This window comes from Hyperoodon ampullatus (assembly GCF_949752795.1).
Source record: "Hyperoodon ampullatus genome assembly, chromosome: 16".
Taxonomy (NCBI): domain Eukaryota; kingdom Metazoa; phylum Chordata; class Mammalia; order Artiodactyla; family Ziphiidae; genus Hyperoodon; species Hyperoodon ampullatus.
The window spans coordinates 4283018-4296718 of record NC_136929.1 but is presented as its reverse complement, the minus strand read 5'-3'; the positions used below and the strand labels follow the sequence as shown (position 1 = coordinate 4296718).

Sequence of the window (13701 nt, the reverse complement as noted above, 5' to 3'; positions counted from 1 at the left end):
TTTCCCTGTAGGACCATCCCGGTCAGCTCGTTCTTTTCTAATTTCTTCTTTCCTCTTCTTTCATGCCTACTTCTTTCTTTCCTGCAAACAGCCTTTCCCCAGAATCTTCCTGCTCTTATCCCAATTGTCAGACCTTCTGTCTGCCCACTGAATTTCTGGTTCCTGGACATATACTACTTATGTCCTAGAGAGAGAAAACACAACAGAACAAAACAGGAAATTTGACAGCACTGAAAGTAGTGTTGGCAAGTGGAGACGAGGAATCAGTGAATTCAGAGTATTTCCAAGAAGTAAATTCCTTTTGGGTCTTGAAACATTTCTCAAAGTGTTTCTTTAATTTCTTCCTGACTTTCTATTCTGAATTATGTCTGTTTTGTGTTTCAGATTTCTATTTTTGGAAATGTATACATATATAGAGAGAAATGTATGTATATATATGGATATTTGTATATCTTCATAAGAACCATAATGATCAATCCTAGCGAAGATGTTAAGTTTTGTTTTTTGGTTTTTTTTACATATTTATCCCGTCTCTGTTTTGACTGTTTTCATAATTGTTTGGGAGACACTGGTAGCATACACGACTGAGTCTACAACTATAACATAAAAATATTCACAGACATATTATCAGCTGTCACAGTGCATCAGGAATCTTTAGAAAGAATGTGCCCCTTGCTTAAGACTGATTATCAAAGCTTCATTCCTGATCATTTTGGAATCTGTTATGCTAACTACAAGGAATTCTTCCCTTCATCTACCCTAACACTGTATTGTTACATTTCGTTACTACAAGCAGGCTGGGAAGTCTTCACATTTTTACTGTCAGCCTAGTAGTACTTTCTCTAACCCATGTAGCAGCTGTGACTGGAGATGAAAACCCTCAAGAATTCCAAAGATATGCCGCAATAGCTCTTTCAGCCTCGTTGGAACAAACATGAAACTTCTGTTAGTGCTATTCCTGCTTTTTTTTTTTTTTAATGTGCATGCAGAAATTTGCCTTGAGCTCCTGAGAGCTGTGGTTATATGAGGAATTTTATTATCTTAGCGTAAATCATTCCTTCTGAAGGAAAAAAAATCCTGCTCTTGGTTTTTCTCCTTTTTATGATTGCTTTGGAAGTTCAATACGTATGCCAACTTGCGAAAGACCTTTGTCTATATAAATAAAACTAAACATTGCCCATTTATGACTTGTAAATAATAGATTTTTATCTAATTTAAATATTTCAAATTTACCTTTTTTAAAAAAATATTGTCCAGTTTTTCAACTCTGTCACTCAATATAAAATTGAGTAGGGAAGCAGTGTTTTTCTTTCTGACAGAATCATCTTAGTCTCACACTACTTTAAACTTAGGAGTAATGTATAACAGAATAAAATTCACAAGCCAAAATTCTAGAGGCTACTTTTAAATTCCAGTGCCTTCCTCTATGTATTCGGAAACTGAAGTCCAGGCACACTGCTTTTTTCCCATTCCAGTTTTGTGATAGGGGTTTTCTTTTAGCTTTGGAAACACTGAAAAACATGAGCTTTTCAACAGCTGGTCTTAAAAAGGACTCAGCACAGTTCAGAGCTGTCTAAATTAGACTTCATGATTGGAGGGACGTGGGGTCACATGCAGGTTGTGTGTGTAGGTGCGTGTATGAATGTGTGCCCGGGCTGGTGGGTATAGAACAGAGATTCTCACCTGAATACATTTCTGTGACTGTTGAATTTTTTGTTCCTTACAAGTGAACCATTTCATCTTTTAATAACAGTTTCGAATTCATGTGGTCTGTAAACTTTTGACATGTAGTTGAAAATGGAACAAACAACTGTGAAGACAGTTGATTGGAAAGCAATTAGGATTGATCTTACCTACTTTTCCCCCAGGTCAAGCTGATACCTCCTGCTCCGAACGATGACCTGGCAACGCTCAGCCAGCTTACCGACAGCAGCCTGCTTTATGAAATTCAGAAGCGCTTTGGGAACAATCAGATCTATGTAAGTGCCCTTGAAATTGCCTTTTTCACTGCTTTTGTCTTGCTGCATATTTTCACCCTTCAGTGCCGCAAATATGACAAGGAAGGGGATCATTGTTACTTCTGGTCATGCTCATAGCTTAAGGTGGATTTCTCAGAGTTTGGGTCCATTCTTCTGTTTCAGTTATAAGGCAATTTCTGCAAAGATTCACATTTCAGGGTTGTTAAGAGAAAGTTGAAACCCTGAGGGTAGACAACTTTCCTCTTGTCATGTTTGCTGGAGAAGAAGATCTTGCCAGAACCAGCAGGATCTGCAGATCACTTATAAAAATGATGTTTCTTTCATCTGCTTTAACTCAGCCTCCTAGATCTGGAGAATGAAGCTAAAGAGGAAAAGCTAAGTGTGCGTGGGGGATGCTTCTCTATTTGCATGAAAGAAAAACTATTGTTCTTTTAAATTATCAGGAAATGTCTTTGTCTAGTAAATAATTTATATACACATCTCTGATAATAGCATACAAATGTATGACTTAGATGACAAATAGCATGGAGAATTGATTTGCTGTGGTTCTCTTCTGGTTTATATGTGTTATTTCTTCCAATACGCATATCAATTTTGACACTATGCAATCTCAATGTCTCTCTCTCTCTCTCTCATTGATTTTGTTAAATTCATTTCAGAGCAATTCAATCAGAATGTCTATAGAGAAATCTGATTATGCATATGTCTGCTATCCCTTTTTGATAACACCCGTTTTTTTCCTACTCTACTGAGAAACTGATGAAGTAATTTTCATGTAAATGTGAAATCAGAGATTTCTTTACAAGTAATAAATTGTCAGGTGCTGATTAACCCATGAACATTCAATGCAGTGACTTAATGATGGGATAAATTGCCCGCCACTGTAAATACACTTAAAATTAAATACTTCTATCAAAATTAATGGAATTGAATTATCAGCAGAAAGTGGTAGAGCCTGATTAGTTTGGTCTGTTACTGCCCTATTGCTTTTGTGTTATTTTTGTTCTCTTGTCTCTCCTTTTCCAGCATCGTGTTGATTCTTCTTCATTTTAACTTCTTAATCACATTATCAGCAGACCACTGCTTTAATAGTTTTGATTTCCCTTATTTCTTTCATGCTTTTCAAGTGGCTTTATCTCCCAAGATCTACTACTCTGCATCCCAGTGGGCACCATCCTCATCATCTTTTCTCCAATAGCCTCCTGAGTTTCTAGAGGAAACTTCATAATGAACTAGAGTACTTTTCGTAAAGAACAAATGTAATCTCGAAACTCCCAGTCTTAAAACTTTTCTGAGGCTTGTCATTTTTCTTGGAAGGACAGGCACAAGCCTTATTCACAGTCTGGTCCCTAAACGCTATCACTGATGATTCCTAGTCACTGGTCACTGCCCTCCTTCCTGCATCAGGGATTCCCCTTAGACTGTCTTTTTTTCCATAAAGTTCTCTTTCTACCTCCATGTAGTACATAGTTTTATAAATTCCCACTCAATACTTCTTCAGTCTTTAAGTAAACCTTCCCAGAACTTCCAGATCGAGTCACTGTGGACCATCTTTCTGTAGCACACTTCTCACCGCTTGTGATTATAAACCTTGGTGGTGGTTTGATTAGCATCTGGATGCCATGCTAGACTCTGAGCTCAGGGGGAACAGGAAGCCTGCTGGTCTTGCACTTCCTGATCTGAAATGGCAACTATTTCCCACTTGTTTATCCGAGTCATGTCGCGAACCCCACACAGCGGACCACCTTCATAGACTCTCTTTGCTAACTCTACTGGGTTTCTCTCTCTACCTGGATAATCAGAATTAGGATTCCCTGCTTTGCTAAAGTTCATATAAAATACTATTAAAAAACAAAATTCAACTGAGTAAATTTTAGTGATCTAATTGGCTTTATCGAATGATTCATGAATTGGGCAACACCCCATCTAGCTAGCAGAGGGGAGCTCCAGGGGCCAAGGAAAGGGAAGGGTTTTAAAGGCAAGATAAGGAAGTCATAAAAAATATTGCTTCAGGCTTAGGTAACTACCTGTGGGAAACAGAGGGGTCTATGTAGCGATTACCTCATCATCTTTCGGGGAATGGAGAGGGGCTATGTGACATATTACCTTCCTGGTACCAAACAGAAAATTCCTAACTGTCTGGTCAAGACCACATTTCTGGGGGAGGTGGCAGCTTCAGTTAGGTTAGGTATTATGCCCCTGTCGCATAGCCTGGCCTAGCATACGGGACTCTGTTTTGGGCCTGTGGTTTTCTTTTTGAGGATATAAACTTTTTTTATCACTGGTACTGCTTCCTACCTTAAAGTCTATTTTCTATAAATTGAATATTGCTAAACCACCTTTCTTGCAGTTATTACTGTTTGCATGTGTATCTTGCTTCATCCTTTAACATTCAAGTTTTCTTAGTCTTTATATTTGAGTTAGCATTTTAATCCAGTTCATAATCTTTGTTATTTAATTATTTAGTAGTTTACATTTGACATAATTACTGATGTATTTGGGTTTAAATCTAACATTTTATTATTTGATTTTTATTTGGTCCATCTGTTCTTTAGGCCTTTAGATCTCATTACTTGTCTTTTTTAAAATTAAAATTATTTTTATTTGCTTTTAGTGCTTTACTAACTTTGCTGTTATACATTTTATTATTATTCTTATGCAGCAACATAGAATTCATACCCCATTCACTGCCTCCACTCTTTTTGGCCATGTGTTTTAATTTTGTATGTTTTTATTCAACTGGTGATTATAAAACCCCTTTAAAATAAGAAATTCTTAGAATTCAGTCATTTCACTTGTTATGTGTTCAATGGAACAAGCCTATTGGTTTAATTTTATTTGAATTTTCTATTTATTTACAAACTGTTAAAACAATTCACAAAATGGTAAAGTGTGATTTTTACTTATTCTCTATATTTTGCTCAGTGATTTTAAAATTATATAATTTTTAACTTTAAAGGTGCTATTCATATGGTCCAATAACCATTTATATCCTTTCCTTTTAACAGACTTTTATTGGGGACATCCTCCTGCTCGTTAATCCATTCAAGGAGATTCCAATTTATTCCACCATGGTGAGATAAAATTTAAAATATCATTTAATAATGTAGAGTAACACTCACTAGACATGCCTATTTGTATCAAATGATTAAGAAACAAAAACCGAAACAGTAAGTAAAATCAAGCTTCTCAGAAAATCCTACACTGAATGGTTAGATAATAGTGACCTTAATTTCTTCTGAGAAAATATTGACAAGGAATGTTATTTTGTCAAAAGTTTTCTTTGCACTTATAATGTGTAATTCTTATGATTGTAGTCACTAGACAGATGTCTAAAATCAAATGTTATATTAACTCTATTTCCCATGTATTTTTGATTAATTCAAGGTCAGTTGGTTTAGAGGTCTTTGAACATCATGACCGCTTTCAGAAGAGAATTATGATGTTAAAGCAATGGAATAAGAAAGGATAATACTGCATTTATACATTTTCCTAAAAGACTTTCCAGCTTGAATCATGAGACTCAAAATTAAAAGAGAAATTGCTTGTGGGAAATCATTCCAGGCAACTGAAAACGCAGTATGATCTTTGCTGTGTTGTGGTCCACATCACCGTGGACAATGAAGCATATTGTCATATCTCTTTGCCTAGTATTTTTGGATCAAACACACTGTCATGGGAGCTCTCTGTGTTTTGTGTAGCCACAAGGCTGCTTCCAGTCTGAAACAGAATCCCTAATGAGGAGCAGGAGATAAAAGGAGGAGACGTGTTCTTGAAGCAGGGACGCACTCGCAGCTGCTGGAGGGGAATGGGGTAAGGGAGAGAAAGAGAGAGGAAGAGAGAAAGAGGTTGCTCTCTATAAACTCCTGAGGAAGATACTAAGAATTATTACAGGGATGCTTCCCGGGTACGAGAGGACCTCTCACTACCCCACCTTCCACTCTTCTTACCAAAAGTCAATTCCACCATTGCTTTAAAACTGCCTTGGAACTTGCCCACCCTCCTCATTCCACCCATTCCTACCCCAGCCTCATCGCTGGGCTAAGTGTATGTGGAAGCTTGACTGACTAGGGCAAAAGGAATTACAGGTACCCATAATCATTTTGGGAGTCCTTTCATAGAAGCAGGTGCAGGAAACGGAGGGGTAGGAGGAGAAGGGGGAGGGGAGGTAACAATCACAGGGAAGATGGCGCCATTCAAGAACCAAGCCTACAGCATTGGCAAAGCAGTATTCAGAAAATCAACGCACAGATGCACGTCTGAGAATAAATTCTTGAGCAGTGAATCTGCATCGGCTCTTCACAGTCAGTGTCAGACTTTTCTCGGATGTTACTCATCGTAACCTTTACTATGGAGTTCACAAACCAAAGATATATCACCTTGAAATCTCAGTGTGCAAAAGGATGACACATTCAGGCTAAATACCTGGGGATGACTTCTCAAGGTTATATTTTTGACTACACACAGTACAAAACTGATCAGTCATCCTGAATCCTCGAATTATAGATGAGATTAAGCTCCTCCAAAGTGTAACATGGCATCTAGTGTGAGATGCCGGGCCTAGGGCTTCCTTTGCTTTCCAATTCCACTGACTTTCAGATGCTGCTGGACTCCTGATGTTCCCATGGCCAGGCATGTTGGGATTTGGCATGTAGCTAGGGTGGCTGGGCTTCTTAGCCATGGAAGGAGAACGCTATTGGTTTTAGTACAGGGTTTAGCACACGGCAGGCCAGCTGCAAAGGGCTTTACATATGCTACCACATTTAATCCCAAAAGGGACCCAATCAGTGTAAGTGTTATCATTCCCTCTTTGCAGATGGATAAACTGAGACTTCAGGAGATTAACTAGGCTTTCTAAAGTTTTCTCATGAGTGGCAGAGACAATTTAAATCCAGGTCATGTAGCCCCAGAGCAGATGCAGGACAGACTACTCTCAGGGACCCAAATGCTGAGTCCAGAGACATATAATTAGTCATTATACGTGATTGTTTGTATACAACAAGCATTTTTTTCAGGGTATGTCATCTATATATAGGTATAAGATAATGAGTGGGAAATCCAATCAGGCAAGTAGAGTGACATGTTCATACTATGGTGTGAAAACAGCAGCCATGCCCCATCAAGCCCTTGGCATCAGGTTCCACAGATTACCAGGACCCTGATGTCAGGGGCCCGTGAATGGAACTCTCATAAGCTACAGACTGCATGGTTAGCTTCAGAAATCAGACCGTGGATCCTGCAATCTCCTGGATGTTTATTGACAGGTATCATGCACAGTGGAAAATAGGAGGGAATTGATCCATAAAGAAGGACTTTATTTATTGAGATCACAGAGTCCAGCAAAGACTAGAGATAACCTGAATGAAGCTTATGTGATGCCATCTCATTTGTGGAAGAGCACTTAAAATGTCCACAGACCAAAATCCTCCTGTTCCCAAATGATACAGACATGTAGAGAATAAGGTGAAATGGAGAGAGATGGCCTGTGGGAAAGGAAGGGTCTGACCCTGACAATATTTTCTGGACCAAATAAGAACATGCAATTATATTAGTAATGATCATGGTAACCAATGTAAAGTCGGTGGTTTGTCAATCACTCAGAAAACTAGAACAGCTTGGTGAAAACCTTCAAGGTTCAATATAAATAAGTGGAAAATGCTATTCTATTAAAATTATTATTTCATATTTACATTACTTCTTAAGTGTAGAATTAGCATCAAGCAAAGTATTACCAGGTGGTAGCAATGGAGTATTCTACAATACAAACTCTAACATCGCATGAAAAGAAGATTTACAGGGAAAGGGAACTGAGAAAAGTTATTGGTTTGATTATCATGAAAAAACTTTGGACACTCACGATTCTTTACTACATCTAATGTGTAGTGAAACTTAGCCTAAGGAGAATACCTAACTCCAAATAGGTTTGAATAAACAGAGCAGGAATGTGAGATGAACCCCACGTACACGTAGATTCAGGCATGCTCCTGGGTCTCTTGGGTCTCACTTTGTTGATAACATCTAACGAAATCCTTACTAGGACTTTTCAAAAACAAATGGAGTTTAAGAGCATTTTGTCAAAATTAGATTAGATCCAGGTTGAACTTGGGGAGAAAGTGAAATAGTGTTAGTGCAAGTTTAAAAAAACCCAAACAAACCCAAAATAGAAATTTATCCTGCAAGAAAACAAAGGTGGGCTAAACCTTCCTAGCCAGCTTATGAATTATCATGTAGACATCACTACCATTCAAATATCTTTTATATTTATTTTAAATTCTGGAATAATTCAAAATTCAAAAAGTTCAAGTGTAATAGACAATGTGTGCCCACTCCCATACATGTCTCATATCTCTTAAAAAATTAAAAATAAAAAGTGCCATATTTTTTCACATGCACTCCTGAGGTTGGGATGCAGCTTTAAAGATGTGATACCAAGACATTGTGTGCTAGTTTAATTATAATGTTATTTTCTGGGTGGTACTCAAAATAAAGGTATGTTTCAATTACATGGTATCTGAGATTAAGTGACACTGTAATGTCAACACAGACTGAGTTCCACTTCAGCCTGTTCCTTTTCACAAAAGATGACAATCACTATCCCGAAGTCACCCCCCCCTTTTTTTATGTACTGTTCTTTATTATCCATTAATAGATTTTTTAACATCTTTATTGGAGTATAATTGCTTTACAATGGTGTGTTAGTTTCTGCTTTATAACAAAGTGAATCAGCTATACATATACATCACCGAAGTTATCCTTTTATCCAATCTTCTGTCTGTTCATTCTGTATACATACACAAATATATGCAATAAAAACTGCATATGACATTATTTTCTGTTTTTTTTTTTTTTTTTTTTTTTTTTTTTCGGTACGCAGGCCTCTCACTGTTGTGGCCTCTCCCGTTGCGGAGCACAGGCTCCGGACGCGCAGGCTCAGCGGCCATGGCTCACGGGCCCAGCCGCTCCACGGCATGTGGGATCTTCCCGGACTGGGGCACGAACCCGTGTCCCCTGCATCGGCAGGCAGACTCTCAACCACTGCGCCACCAGGGAAGCCCCTATTTTCTGTTTTAATTTACTCAGAGAATATACTAACTATATTCTTTTACAACAAAAATCATCATTAATCATTATGTTTTCAAAAATTTTCCATGATAAAAGATTCGGGTCTAGTTAGTTCATTCCAAATACCTTATAGTGTTTTATTGTTTTAATACACAATTATTTATATTTATTCACTAATCCCTATTGTAGAATTACTTTCTTGTTTCCTGCTCTTACAGAGAGTGCTGAGGGTTGTTTGGTGTGTAGTTCTTGGTTCATGTTTGAGAATTTCTACAGAGAGATTGCTAGTCAAACCTACCTCCTTAAGTTTAGAAGTTACTGCCAAATTACACTTAGAATTTCTTAGAACAACACTTAGTATTATGCATGTGTTTTTAGACCTAGAGAAAACTTCATTTTGAAGTCAAGCTCCACCACTAACTTGCCATGTGACCTTGGACCTGTCACTAATTTTCCTTTGCATCAGTTTCCTCATCTGTAAACGGGAAGATCATCCTCATATCCAAGTCTCAGGTTTCTAGGAGAATTGGATGAGTGAGCATAAAATGCTGAGAAAAGCAGCAAGCATATAGCAAGTGAGGCCATCGTCATCATTATTGAGCTATTATTGCTAAAGTTGTCAATAGTTCATGTGTACTATATCACCTTATTGTTTGAAATAGCATTTCTTTGGTTATGAAGAGAGTTGTTTTTTCATCTTTTCTCACATGTATTGGCCTTTCCTTTCTGCTTACATTCTTTGCCCAATTTTCTATTTTGTTTCCAGTTTTTCTTATTGATTTGTGAGAGTCATTTATAAAATGCTGATGATTTATTGATTGTATGCCCAGCTTACTTTCCTCTCTGTCTTCGCCTGAGTTTTTTTTATTATTATATGTATGCTGTTTGTGGTTGAACAGGAGTTGTTAGCTATGATGTTGTAGGATTTTTCCCAATAAAATTTGTGTTTTTGACCCCTATTCCCTTACTCCCAAATCATAAGAGTACAGTTTTTACATACTTTTCTAAATGTGTTAAGCTTTGCTGTTCATATTTGGAACTTAAATTCAGTTGGAATTTATTTTTACACATGGCATGAGATAGTGATGTTTGTTTCCTTTACAAATAATCAATTTTCTTGACAGCTTCCTTTAAGGATAAGTGACACAGCCCCTGTGGCCCCCAAATCTCACCGTGTAGGCCTGAGTTGAGTTCTGTAGTCTGTTCCAGCGGTTCCTTTTTCTCTCTCTGCACCAGAACCGCAATGTTTAATGACTTAGGCTTTTGATGTTTTTATTGGGATATAACGCACACAGGAAAGTGCTCATCTCTGAGTGTACTTTTCCACAAGCACTAGAGGTAGAACATTCTCAGCCTCCAGAGCCCACACTTGCTCTTTCCAACCATTAACCCTTTGCCCAAAGTACTGCTACGCTGACTTCTAACAGCATACATAGATTGGTTTCCCCTGCTTGCTCTCTGTAAATGGGATCTCATAGTATGTTCTCATATGTATCTGATAGATTCCATTCAACACTATATTTGTGAGAGTCATCCAATTTTTTCTTTTAGCTGTAGATCATTGATTCTACTTTAAAAAATTATTTCCCCTATAATTTGAAATAATTTTACACTTATGGAAAAATTGCAAATAATTAGTACAAACAACTTTTTTCCTTCAACCATTTTAAAATAATTTGCTGGCATGTTGTCCCATCAACCTTGAGTACATGTACTGTGTATTTACTACAAACAAAGGCATTTTCCTATGTAACCTCCATACAATCATCAAAATCGGGAAATTAGAGCTGTTACCATTTAATCAGGAGGCTTCATTCAAGTCTTTTCCATTGTCTCAGTGATGCCCAAACAACCAAAGATCCAGTCCACCATCACAGGGTATGCTGACCACTGGGCCTTAAATTGCCTTCAATTTGGAACAGTCCCTCAATCTACTCTTGAACTTTCCAACCTTGTCATCTTTGAAGATACAAGCCAGTTATTTTGCAGAATAAAAATTAACTTTGTCTGATATTTCTTCATGACTCACAAGTCCTCCTATCATTTAGTTTTGATTCTAATATAATGCAATTCACTCGAAACTCGAAAGGACTAAAAATACTAGTACTGAATCACCGTGGCAATCATTAAAAATCACCATTGCACTGAAATCAAGTTCATTTTGTCTTTTTTCCAAGAAATTTGTAAATTTGTATGTTTCAGATGCAACGGCTTTCTTTTCAAATTAAATATCCTTGCCATCTTATGTTACTGAAATTAAAAGTTGCTGAGAGAAATTGCATTTGATATAAATTGCCACCGTTTCAGCTTACTTCATGGATAGCTATTGAACTGGATTTTGGGGAGTTGCTCTTTTTGAAAACAGCCAAGTGATTTAAAGCCTGCAAACCAAATAATGAAGGCTCAGATGTATGTCTCCGTTTTGTCATTACAGATGCTTAAAATGTGCTGAGAAGTGCAGCATTGTGCAAATGTTTTGTGTTTACAAGTGAGACTCAGAATTAGAGATCTATATGCTTCTGTGTATGGGAAATATGGCAGTAGCATCGTGAGGTAAAGGATCCTGAACCCTTTTCATGGAGATTCCTGCCTGTGTGGTTCCCTGTTTTCCAGGTCTCCCAGCTGTACCTGGGCAGTGCGGGGCAGCCCTGCCCCTCTCTGCCGCCTCACATTTTCTCCTGTGCGGAGAGAGCCTTCCATCAGCTTTTCCAGGAGCAGAGACCTCAGTGCTTCATTCTCAGGTGAGCCTGCCCCTCACCCCAGCTCCAGGCTCAGTTCTGCCCTGAGGGCTTGGCGGTAAAACCGTCCTCATTGCTTCTGGTTTACGTTTATTTACTCCCTCACCAGTTTGTGGTCCACTAAGTGTGCAGTGAGTACACTTGACTCGTTACAAAGGAGAAACACCTTTGTTGTTAGAAATGGCCCTGAGTGTAGCTGAATCGATATCAACAAACTGAACCTGAGACTCCTTTCAACCATTCAACTTTATGTTTATGAGAGTCATCCAATTTTTTCTTCATTTTGAAGATCTACAGCTTAGAACTAGTGTCTTGCTTTCAAACCTTAGAAAACATGGGAAAGAGAGGCACCCGATACTAGTACCAACCTTCTCCAAGATGTGGTGCTGAGCAAAATACCATGCAAGACCTTGCAGATGTGGGATTTCCCACCCGCTTCTAGGTATTTATACCTTTGCTCATATGTCAACAAAATTATACACTCAAAGTAATATTTTAGTGAAATGCAATGGTGATATTAGCTCATAAATACTCAGGAGGGAGCATTTAGATTGGAGCAAAAATTTTTCATGTCAAAAAGAAGTGTACCACAAGAAGTAGGGATGAAATGTGATTATATATTGATAGAGGAATAAAGAAATATTTAGGTATTAAAATAAGATCTGCATTGAGAATTATGTTGTATATCAGACCACACTGCCACAAGAGGGAGACTTTCATAAATACCCCTGGCTTTGCATAGTTTTTAACAGTAGTTTTGGTTGAAAACTGAATGTGTGACTAAAGCTTTGCACAACCTGAGTCAAAGTGAGATAAAAGAGTAACTATGGAAACCTGGAAAGAACCCAAATAATATTTAAATAAGCACTTCTTTATATACTTTTATGTTGTTATTTAATCAAAAATTCCATGGAGGTTCACATCGATGGATTGCAAACTTTAGTGTTCTGGTTTTCAAAATAATGTGCAAATGGTTGTTTTTACACCTGTTCTGAAGTGTCCCCTGGGGTGGGGTGGGGGACCCAGGCATTCTTGAATCAAGCAATTCTGCTTTCATCTGCTTTATCTGTTGGGTTTCCTGGTCTCACTTAGACAAAAAGAGAAACACTTTTTAAGAATCATGAGATGGTGGGGAGTGTGTAATAGTGCTGACAATAATAACAACTCATATTTATTGAGAACCTACTAAGTGCCAGACCCTCCTTTAGGTGCTTTCCATGTATCATCTTATTCATTGCTTTAGTAAACTTGTAGGATAGGTATCATCACTGTTATTATTATTATTGTCATTTTATGTATCAGGTGCTGAGTATTAGAAGGGTTAGCTAATTAGTCCAGGGTCTCCCACTAGTAAATAGTGTAGCTGGGATGTGAGCCCAATAGTCTGGCTTCTGAGCCTGAGTGAAGGTTATCCACACTCACAGCCAGACTCTAGAGCATGGCTCGCCCAGTGCCGCTAACCTAAGGAGACTTGCAGAGGTCCTCCCAAACTCACCTAAAGTGATGGTTACAAATCCACAGACTTAACTCAATTCTCATTGAATCCACTTAATCCTTGTCAAAGACTTTGGACCTTAACGAAGCTCTGAGGGGCCAGTGAATCCATATCCTTTGGGAACCTACCGATTACAGAGTTCACAATGCCTAGCATGTTCTTTCAGTGAAGAAACCTGTTTGTCTTTGTTTCTACATGAACTTGCTCATGGAATTGTTTTTCTAACAATAGTAAGATTTGTTAATATTCTGCAGAACTAATATTCCTTTGGGACATTTTTAAAGGCTAATAGTGCCATGTTATCAATCACTTATTCTGAAAAAAAGATTTCTTCATTCACGTTTCAAGAAATGAAGAGCAAATCCATGATCATAAGGACTTATTACTCTAGTCATTGTCTTTCTTCTTTCAGGATTGGTGTTTGCAT

The 13701-nt window shown here is 37.9% G+C and overlaps 1 protein-coding gene across 1 annotated transcript in view; it reads left to right on the top strand.

The window, feature by feature from the left end:
- The window catches only part of MYO16 (myosin XVI), a gene marked incomplete at both ends in the record, with an annotated part of 485888 nt that overhangs the window by 201017 nt on the left and 271170 nt on the right, over positions 1-13701 (top strand). The window contains 3 exons of the mRNA XM_079722050.1: positions 1869-1979; positions 4988-5053; positions 11655-11782. Coding sequence (XP_079578176.1) covers positions 1869-1979; positions 4988-5053; positions 11655-11782 — 305 coding nt within the window. The remainder of the gene's footprint in view (positions 1-1868; positions 1980-4987; positions 5054-11654; positions 11783-13701) is intronic.